Source organism: Vigna unguiculata, chromosome 4 (genome assembly GCF_037176805.1).
Source record: "Vigna unguiculata cultivar grain cowpea cultivar isolate G323 ecotype 2 chromosome 4, ASM3717680v1, whole genome shotgun sequence".
Classification (NCBI taxonomy): Eukaryota; Viridiplantae; Streptophyta; class Magnoliopsida; order Fabales; family Fabaceae; genus Vigna; species Vigna unguiculata.
In genome coordinates this window covers 30,699,996-30,710,823 of record NC_140795.1, presented here as the reverse complement: position 1 = coordinate 30,710,823, position 10,828 = coordinate 30,699,996, and the positions used below count along the sequence as shown (strand labels likewise).

General features: G+C 36.1%; 1 protein-coding gene and 1 non-coding gene across 2 annotated transcripts; one reads left to right on the top strand and one right to left on the bottom strand.

The window, feature by feature from the left end:
* The first annotated feature begins 5,659 nt into the window (after positions 1 to 5,659).
* Positions 5,660 to 5,765, top strand: LOC114182776 (small nucleolar RNA R71). The gene has a single exon (XR_003604212.1). It is a non-coding gene; the product is annotated as a small nucleolar RNA R71 (small nucleolar RNA).
* Positions 5,766 to 8,400: 2,635 nt separating this feature from the next.
* On the bottom strand, positions 8,401 to 10,001 carry LOC114181228 (LOB domain-containing protein 41-like). The gene is made up of 2 exons (XM_028067623.2): positions 9,648 to 10,001; positions 8,401 to 9,233 (listed from the first exon to the last, which is right to left on the bottom strand). Exons 1-2 carry the CDS (start codon positions 9,835 to 9,837, stop codon positions 8,596 to 8,598), a joined length of 828 nt encoding a protein of 275 aa, XP_027923424.1. The 5' UTR covers positions 9,838 to 10,001; the 3' UTR covers positions 8,401 to 8,595.
* Between the last annotated feature and the right edge of the window lie 827 nt (positions 10,002 to 10,828).

The window sequence follows — 10,828 nt, the reverse complement described above, 5'->3', positions numbered from 1 at the left end:
TCATATTTTAGAGATTTCTTTAGCCCATGTAAATAATGTAAAAAGCCCATGATTGACTTGATCATCTTGTGAGAGGCCCATGTGAATCTTTCTCATCATGCTTCTAGTGATTAGGCCTTGATATGGGCTTGGGCTTGTTGATGCACTTGAGCTTGGGCTTGTTGGGGTCACATCAATTTGTATGGCTCACAGTTTTAGGTGTTCAGTAATCACAAGAACTTGAAGTACTTGTTCGATCAGAAGGAACTGAATATGAGGCAACGCATGTGGATGAAGTACTTAAAGGACTATGACTTTGAGTTGTTGTACCATCCAGGTAAAGCCAATGTCGTTGTAGATGCTTTGAGTAGAAAGGGGTGCATGTGTCTGCTATGATGATAAAAGAACTAGAGCTTATTGAGAAGCTACGAGACATGAACTTGGGGTTACACACCGGAGCTGATTATATATGGTACAATATGTTACGAATCACTAACGAGTTCTTTGATGAGGTTCGGGTGGAATAGGTTAAGGATCAGGAGCTGCAACAAATAATTAGTGAGTTGGGTACCGAGAAGAGGAAAGATTTCAGGATGGGTAAAGACGGCATCCTGCGGTTTAGAGAAAGAGTATGTGTACCCAGGAGTCGGGTATTGAGGAAGATGCTCTTGGATGAAGGGCATAAAAGTCGTCTTAACATACATCTAGGTATGACTAAGATGTATAAAGACTTGAAAGCGACATTTTGGTAGACGGGTATGAAAACAAATGTGGCGGATATTGTAGCATCATGCCTGGTATGTCAAAAGGCAAAGATAGAGTACCAGAGGGTGGGAGGTACGTTGGAACCCTTGGAGATTCCGCAGTGGAAGTGGGACAACATAGTGATGGATTTCGTAACTCACCTGCCGAAGTCTACTAGGGGTTATGATGCGATGTGGGTAATTATAGATCGGTTGACTAAATGTGCACACTTCTTGCCGATAAACCAGAAGCTGTCAATGGATAAATTGGCAGAGTTGTATGTGAGAGAAGTGGTTAGACTGCATGGAGTGTCGGCCAGTATAGTATCTAATCAGCATCTGAGGTTTACGTCGAGGTTTTGGCAGTCGCTGCAAGCAGCACTGGGTATGCAACTAAGGATGAGTTCAGCATATCATTCTCAAGCTGATGGACAGTCGGAGAGGACCATCCCGTCCTTGGAGGACTTGTTGCGAGCTTGTGTGCTGGATCACTTGGGTAGTTGGAGTGAGGTACTCCCTTTGGTGGAGTTTACTTATAACAACAGTTACCACTCCAGTATCGGGATGGCACCGTTTGAGGCACTATTTGGGCGGAGGTGCAAGACTCCATTGTGTTGGAATCAGGATGGTGAAGCAGTGGTGTTGGGTCCTAAATTTTTACAGATGACCACTGATAAAGTGAAGATAATTCAAGAGAGGATGCGAGCTACCTAGAGTCGGCAGAAGTCTTATGCTGACAAAAGTAGGCGACCATTAGAATTTGAGACTAGACACCATGTGTTTCTCAGGCTGACTCCAACCACTGGTGTTGGGAGAGTTCTCAAGTCAAAGAAGCTGACTCCAAGGTTCATTGGGTCGTATCAAATTACTCGGAGGATAGGCACTATGGTGTATGAGATTGCATTACCATCTCATTTGGCGAACTTGCATAACATCTTCCATGTGTCACAACTAAGGAAGTATATTCCAGATCCTTCACATGTGTTGGAAGCGGACGATATTCAGGGTCGGGAGGACTTGACTGTGGAGGCAGGACCGGTGCAGATTCTGGATTCACAAATCAAACAATTGAGAGGCAAGGAGATCCGGACCGTGAAAGTCCTCTGGGATGAAACCACACAAGAGATGACCTGGGAGATGGAGGACCTAATGAGACAGTCTTACCTGCATCTATTTCCTGGTAAGCTCTAATTTTTTAGGACGAATATTTTATAAGGTGGGGGGAATGTAAGACCCACTAAATTTAAATAATTAAATAAATAATTATTTAATAAATGCGGGTAAGAGAAGCCTTTATGGCATTAAATACTAACTTTCATGACATGGAAAAGTACTAGCTTAAATGGTTGAGAGTACTTTATGATGTTGAGAGGACTTGGGTTTGAGTCTTATGTATGCCAATTGTGTGATATTTAATTTTATTATTTTCTGATGATGTGTTTGGAGCGTGATGAGTACGTAGATAGTTTTATATGCATAAATATTGGCATGAAAGATGACTTGGTTGAAATGGTTGTGCACTTGAACTACAATTGTGTGGTGATGGGTTCAAACCTTGGCTTGAACAAAATAATTTTCTTTTTGTTAAAACTTACTTTGGCATGAACATCAAGAGTCACACAAACCCTAGCCAGGCAACTACAATGGCTGGAAAAGTATCTCAAACCATCCATTGAATGATCATTAAGCTCACTAAATACTTAGTTTCTCGTTTTATGGTCATTAACCCTAATTAAGGTGTGATTAAAGAGACCAAATAAGGAGAGAGAAGAGGTTGGGGAGTCTTCCATTGGTAGGTGCTGTGAGGAGAGGAAACTTCAGACTGAAAACTGAGTTGGGTGTGATAGGAAGAGTAGAATTGGAAGAAGAGCAACGAAGGCTATTGGCGATCAAAGAGTAAATAGAGAATTTATCAAATTAAGCAAGGAATCCAGGTTAGGGGAGTTCCTTATCTTGATTTAATCGTGATTGTCTGTTGAAGTAATGTTCTTGAGAATTGGAAATGCAAAGTATGTCAATTTTTCTTAATTTCGTCGCATTTTTGGAAATCTCCAGGAACCGCCTAGCGGTGTCGAATGACCCACCAGGTGATGCATGCTCCAGAAACCCAAATTCTGGGTTTTCACTATGAACCGCCTGGCGGCTGAAGAAGATCCGCCAAGCGGCACAAACTGGGTTGCCCAGTTTCTCTGTTTATTAATGTTTCTGTGGTGTGATGATGTTGGAATTGAATTTCTATTGTGCGTGAATAATTGGCTTGATGAATTATTATTTATAATTGTGTAGTTGCGAAAAATGCATGAATCTTTGTTTGATTGGGTATGAGAGACCACGCTGGAATGAGAGATGAGATTATATGTATCATATATGTTGATTGGTACTCTATGGAATATCAAGAATGAAATGGGAGTTAATATTGAATTGAACAAATTGTTTGCTAATGGAAATGTGTCAAAACCCGTAGAAGAGTGGTAATTAGGGAAGTTAGGGCTCACATTGTTGCAGGAAGAATCTGGATTGAATCCAGAAGTTTGTGAGCCGCCTGGCGGCCCAGTAGCTGTTGCTAGGCAACACCTCAATTCAGCTAGAGTGTGAATTTGGTTTGTATTGTGAGTGATTGTGTGTTGTGTGGGATAACTTGGAGCAAGTTATACGGAGTAGTTAGGCAGTGGGGTTGAAGGAACTTCAAACATGGGATATAATATGAAAATGTATGAGAAGGTATGATCGAGATATATGTGTTAAGCTAAATAATTTGCATGCTGATATGAACCACAATTATTAGAAAACTGTAATTATGTGATATGTATGGTTGGGTTAAATGATTGAGAAATACTCATGTATAAGATGATGAGTGAGTAGTAGAAAATATTATAGTTATGGAAAAGTGGGTTTGAAATTGTGAAACTGTGAATACTTGGTAGTGTGATTGTGTTTGGAGCATGGTTGAATAGTTGCATGAGCAATATTGTCCAAATCGTGGTGACATGAGTTATATGAATTTTAGACTGTAAGATTATAATACTTGGAGTACATTGAGTGTATGTGGCAGGTTTAGAGTAGTAAGTGATGAAGAGTAAATGTGCATGATAATAATCAAATTGGTATGATTTAATTGTGTATATGTGAATTAGGCATGAGTTATTGGTATATGTTGAGTTTGGTTATAGTATTATGTCTGAAATACTATGACTGGTATGAGAATGATGTATGGTATGTTTGGGGTCTCTTAAGACCTGAGAAAAATGCCAAAAATAGTGGTAGTGGCCACTGTCAACGAGAAGCGCCTGGCGGTAGGGAGGTGTTCGCCAGGAGGTCTAGAACCAGATTTCGCCTAGTGATGGTGTGCAAGGTTTCTACACAACTTTAGGTTATGTTCATAATGCAAGGCTTTGGCTAGGTGCCCAGTTACGAGTGCAACTCGTATTGGGGTAACACGTGAGCACTCTAGGTTGTAGCCTGGTGGTTTAGGAAGTCTAGTGGAGTGTGCGAGTTATGGATCGTACGACGAGGTTTCGGGTGATTGCCCTCTTCAGTGTATTCTGATAGACCTTTGGTAGTTTGGGAACAACTACAAACTTATGTTTGTTTTGGGGAACTCCACTTGGTGTCACGGTGAGATGTTGTGGCAAAGTTATTCCCATGTGTGGACTATCAGGTGGTGGCCTGTAGTCGGAGGGGCAAGTAGACACTTGTGCAACAAAGATCGATCATTGATCTCACCTAAAGGGTATAGAAATGATAGACGTCTAATGCAAGTGTTGTAATGGACAACTAAGGGGAAAGAGAAAAATACTAACCCCGGTTATGATATGGAGATGATGTATTTCTATTATTATTATTATGATATTTGTTGGTTTATTTAAATGAGCTCACCCTATCTGTGTGTATTTGGCGATGATCATGTAACTCGTTACATGGGAGCAGATGTTGATACAGGTGAGCATGCAGATGCGTAGAGACGGAGTGGGGATCACTATGGGACAGTTTACAAAAATTTCATTATGGCTTTTCTTTTGTAACCTTTATATATTTGGATGATTTGGTTGTGTAATAACTTAACATTGCGGTTTTAATTACTACCTAAGCTACTTTTGAAGTTTAAATTTCCCGCGTTTGGGAAATTGTTGAGAATAAATGATGTTTTTATTGAATTTATTTTGATTTATTTTAATAAAAAAATTTCGGCTAGGACGTTACAGGTGGCATTGCTTTCCAAAGACAAGCCGATTAGGAGACATCCATATTGGTGCCTTGTAAGCAGTCTTGTGAGCCAAAAGTGCGTCCTCTAGTCTGTTGCTCCAATCCTTTCAGTTGGGTTGTACAATCTTCTCCAAGATCCTCTTGATTTCTCTGCTTGAGATCTCAGCTTGCCCATTAGTTTGGGGTGATATGTTGTAGAAAGATTATGCACAACCACATACTTTTGAAGTAAAACCCCTATGGATCTATTGCAAGAATGGATGCCCTGGTCACTAACGATAGCTCTAGGAACTTTGAACCTTCAAAATATGTGAGACCTAACAAAGTCCACAACAACTCGAGCATCATTAGTTCTGGTGGCTTTGGCTTCCACCCATTTTGAAACATAATCAACAACAAGCAAGATCTAAGTGAAACCAAAAGAGACAGGGAAAGGGCCCATGAAATCTATACCCCAAACATCGAAGACCTCACAAAATAACATGGGTTTTTGAGGCATCTGTTATATCCAACTTCTTAGTGTATTCAGCGGCTCTTACGTCATGAACTCCCCTAACAACAATGGCATCATTTCTTGCACCAAATTGCTGAGAGTTAGAGGCCATGCTCTCAATCAATTGCCTCGCTGCTACTGGGTCGAATTACCAAAAACACCACCACTTGCAGAATCAATCATGCTTCTATCCATATGGTGCAAGCCTTAATAAAAATAATCAAGAAGTAGTTGCTCATATATCTGGTGGTGTGGGAACTAGAACACAAATTCTTGAATCTCTCCCAATATTCGTACAGACTCTCCCCAGATTGCTGCTTGATTCCAGAAATCTCCTTTATTATGGTTGTGGTCCTGGATGTAGGGAAAAATTTGGCCAAGAACAATCTCTTCAAGTCATTCGAGCTCGTGATGGACTTGGGTGCAAGGTAGTACAACCAATCTTTTGCATTGTCGTCTTGGTTGTTTGGCCTGTCTGACTTGTCTCAGTCGTCGGGCTCGCCCGACCCATTTGAGTCGTTAGGCCAGCCCGATACATGTGGGTCATCGGGTCCACTCGACCTGTATGGGTCGTTGGGCTTGCCTAACCTGTTTTTGTCGTCGGGTTTGCTCGACCTATCTAAGTAGTCGGGCCAGCTCATTTCGTCTTGGTCGTCGGGCCCACCCGACTCATCGAGTCATGGGCCCAGCTCGTCGAGTCGTCGATCCGGCTCGTGAAGCCCACCTATGGACTAGGCCAAATTGACAACTCTATTAGAGATTTCTAAAGTGAGGTTGAGTGAGAAAATTTTCAAATTCCACTTATTTTGAGGATATTTGAATTTCTACTAATTTAGCTAATTGAAATACTTCAACAAAATGCTTACATTTTAAATGCTTTTTAATTTCTCTATCCAAACAAAGAATTTCATCACAAAGGAATCTAAGTTCTTCAAAAAAAATGAATTGCTTCATTAAAATGCTTTATCCAAACACACCACAAAAGTCTTTTGGAACTCATCACCTATTGAAAAATTAATTATTAGTTCAGGAAGTAAAAAGGTAATATGATCTAATCAATTTTCCTTTAAAGAGTTTGTAAATTAATGTAATCCTTATGGCAGCATTGTTCTCATTTTCTTCTGAAAACGTATCTTCACTCACTCTTCTTTCTATCATGTGGTTCTTTTATTTTATTCTTTCTTGTAAAAAAACTTACAAGGCATACCACAAATAATTCTTAAAAACAATAACGTTGTAACACTAAGGTTGGGCAAAATGTACTGAACTGCATTGAACTATTAAAAACTGCACTATACTAAAAAACAGTTTGTTTGAACTACACTGAACTGAAAAATAGTTCAAACAAACTGAACTGAACTTTTTTTTTCTGACAAATTGAACTGATCTGAACTGCACTAAACTACAGTGCACTATAATATGAGCTGAACTATTATAAACATATATGTTTTACAAACTACATTATTCTTGAACAAAACTGCACTATTTTTGAACTTAACTACAATATTTTTGAATTATTTTTGAACCAAATTGTTTTTATTTTGAACCAAAGTGTATTATTTTTTAATCGAATTGCACTAATTTTGAACTAAATGTACTATTTTTGAATTGAATTATAATATTTTTGAAACAAATTGTACTGATTTTGAACCGAAATTTACTAATACGTGTTAATACAAAGGTTTATATCTTAATACATATGTTTATGTAACTAAAATTAATTATTAACTAAAAATTAGTAAAATATGTTAACTTATATAATTTTATATATTTTTATTTTATGTAACTAAAGTTAAATTGGAAACTAATATAAAAATATGACTTAAATTTAAATTTTACATTTTTTTTCTTAAAAATATAATATATTTTCGAAATTTTGTTTCTAAATATAACATATTTAAATATTTATAAGTATATCATTAATTTTATATAAATAAAAATTAATTTTATTATATTTATTTTGTAAATAAATTTAAATTCTCATTCACCGTTATAATTCTTTTATTCTTTTATAAGCGGTCTTTTAAAAATATAATACTACATTACTTATTTATGGTTACTGTCGCTGTTGCTGCATTCATTTATTCTTAATTAGAGTATACTTATATTTATATATTTTTCTATAATTACTTTATATGTCATTCTTTGCAACTTAATTAATTATTCACAATATCAACTATTTTTATTAGTAAACTAAATATATGTTAAACCATGTATTAACCAAAATCATGTAAAAGAATATTATTATTTTCAAATACCAATTTCTTACAATTATTATTTTCTGGAAATATTAAAATTAAAATTTAATTATATTAAACTAAGAAAACAAAAAATTTATTTAAAATTCTTGTCTATCAAACTAAACTAAGAAAACAAAAAATTTATTTAAAATTTTTGTCTACCAAACTAGTGAAATCAATGTTGTAGCAATCTTTATTGCTAACTAAGGGAAAACAAACTTAATAATGAATAATACAATAGTTAACTATTATATTTCAAGTACAATTTTTTAAAACTTTAACTAATCAATAGTACAGTTCAGTTATTTTTAGTTTGATATAGTCTAGTTAACTTAGTATAATTAAGTTATTTTTGCTCATCCTGTATACTTGAAGAAATGCTTTTTTCTTTTATTTTCTTAGTTATTTTTAATACATAACACACAAATCGATTATAACAAATCAATCTATATAGTGTGTGCTATTTTCGGGTAAAATAATTCTAAATCAAAAGTTGCTTCATTTCCAAATAAAGACAGAAAATCCATAAAAATGTAATATAAAGGTTGAGTTAGAACTAATATCTATCTAATGAATTAAACTCGTGTTTGATTAATATAATATCTTTTTGATAAATTTCCTTTAAAAACCCATCACAAACTTGTTTCTGGGGTTTTCAAATCATGGTCAAAAGTAAGGGCGTGTTTGAATACGGAAATGTATCTACTGTTGGAATGTAATAGTGCACAATACAAATTAAGTATTTAAGTGAAACAAAAGAAGCGAAACTTTCCTCCATTTATCGAAGATATTAACCATTTTGTACAACAACTCATTCACAGAGATTAAACCGAAAAAGAAAAAGTAAAAAAAAAAAATTCTAAACTTATCATTTCACCTACAAGATTCAAGAGAAAAAGTGTTGTTTTCTCATAAAAAACTATGCGAGCCATTATTTTCAAGCCGAGGACTCAAGTCCTAACTCCATTGAGTCACAGCTACTTTTCACTTCTATTCTTCTCTTCTTCATCGGAATCATGTGATGCTCACGTGAAACCGGTTCAAACCCAAGCCTCAATTCCAAACCAATTTCATCACTACTTTCACCGGTTCGATCACTCGTCTTTGTCTCACCGAATAGGTTGCAAGTTTCCACCGACACCACACTTTCACTCTCTTTGCTCTCTCCTTCCACAATGGCCGCCGCTTCCGACAAGTGGCTCAGCCCCGACTCATGACTCGTAGTCTGGTTCGCCTCCGGTTCAACCGGAACAAACCCAGTCGCCTTCGAGGCTTTCGGTTTGATAACTACGTCGCCGCCGGTTCGCTTAACCCGGACTCGAGTCTTGGCCTTTTGAGTCCGGTTCGCCGAGTTTTCGTCTTTGGACACGTGGCGAATGTCGCATGCCTTCAGAGGTGGGGCCCGCCCATTCGCCGCCACTTCCGATGTGATCGGTGTGATCGGCTCGCCTTTCAAAACGGCTTCCACGGCGGCTTGACACAGCTGCCAGCTCCCCGACCATAACAAACCCACTGACCCGTAAATTGGGTTTACAATTCGACCACATGCCTCGTACAACAACGAACGAAAAATCGCTGCAAACAAAAATCACCATAATCAATTACACGCTTCTAAATAACTGCATGCAAGATCCTTTGTGCCCAAAATTGTTTTCTTTGACACTTTAAAAAGAATTTAAATAAAAAACTCAGTTTAAATTCCAGTTTAACCCAAAAAATAGAAAATAAAAGAAAAAAAAACCTGTGAAAATTTAACCTTTACTAACAAAATTTCCTTTCTCAAAAAAAAAAATGTAGTGTTTAGACAACTGCATGTAAGATTTTTCCTTAGATTTCTTTAGTAAACTGTGTTGAAACTTCTATCAGCCAAGAAACACCACATAAATTTTTTGACGAGATTAGATTTGAGTTTTGCTCCAAAGAACTTAAACATGCAACAAGAAAATTAAAGAATTAAAAGAAAAATCAATTGTAATTTAGAATTCGAACCTGGTCGGAGGTTTTGAGGGCCCGCGTTGATGAGATTCATGAGGCCAGCACGACCATAGAACTTAGCAAGAAAAACGGTGGCATTAGCCTGCGATTCTGGGTTCTTGATCCATTCCAAACACGGTCTTATGCTACAATCTTCACTGCACCCTTTTCGCAACACACGACACCCATTACAACTCATTCGCATTTTCTCACAACCCTAGTTTTTTTTTTTTTTTTTTCTATACCCTTTGAGCCCCAATTGAAGTTTCTGAGAGAGAAATTAAGGAGAAGAAAGTGAGAGAAAATTGGAGATTATTTTGATTGGAATTGGAATTGTGAGAGAAAGAGGGGACTTTATAGTGTTGGGGTTCCGGCGCTGCTGGGTTTCTCACATGTTGTGGGTTTCTCAACAATTGTTTTTTCTTTTGTTTTTGTTACTTTTATTATTTATCATTTTTCTAACATGACATAAGATGAAACAATGGTTTTGAGGTTTTATTTTTTTCCACATTCAAGGGGGTGGTGGAACTTCGAACCACTTTTCTAGTTTGAAGCGAAGCATAATGATTCCCTTTTTCCCATTTGTACAGGGCAGCCACGCCCACTTTCATCTCTCGCGCGTGCTTTATACTTTCTGTCGACGTGTCTCACCTCAGTGGCGTCGAACATCGTGCGCATGCCACCCATGATCATATAGAAGTTTTTCAAATAAAAAAATGAGAACAACTCTATTTTCTTATGTACTATCATTACTATTTCTAAGTGTTACATGTTACTAGATGATAATTAAAAGTGTTAATATCTCTATGAAAAAAATAATTCTATTTTATTAGGAAAATAAATAGTTTTGTTCTTTAGGTCTTCTAGAAAACCCTCAAACTAACTTTTTTTTTAATTCTAATAATTTTTTATTTAATTACAAAGTTATATTAAAAAATAGATTTTATAAAAATATTTCAGTACTAATATATTTTTATTAAATTAATTATAAGATTATATTTAAAAAAAACTTCAAAATAATTATTATTAATATATTTTTATAAATTAATTAAAATTTTATATTTGAAAATAAAATTTAATTTAATTAGTATTAGTTTTGTTTGTTAATTTTTATTAGTGATAAAAATGATATTTGATGAGTTAAAATATTTTTTTAATAAATTATAATTTTGTTTAGGAAAAAAAATAATGTATCT

Bases quoted from the DNA above. Each gene is read 5' to 3' on its own strand.
- LOC114181228 (XM_028067623.2), bottom strand. From the start codon at position 9,837: ATGCGAATGAGTTGTAATGGGTGTCGTGTGTTGCGAAAAGGGTGCAGT. The intron at 9,234-9,647 runs GTTCGAATTCTA...TTTTGTTTGCAG, and splicing joins CCCTCAAAACCTCCGACCAG to CGATTTTTCGTTCGTTGTTG.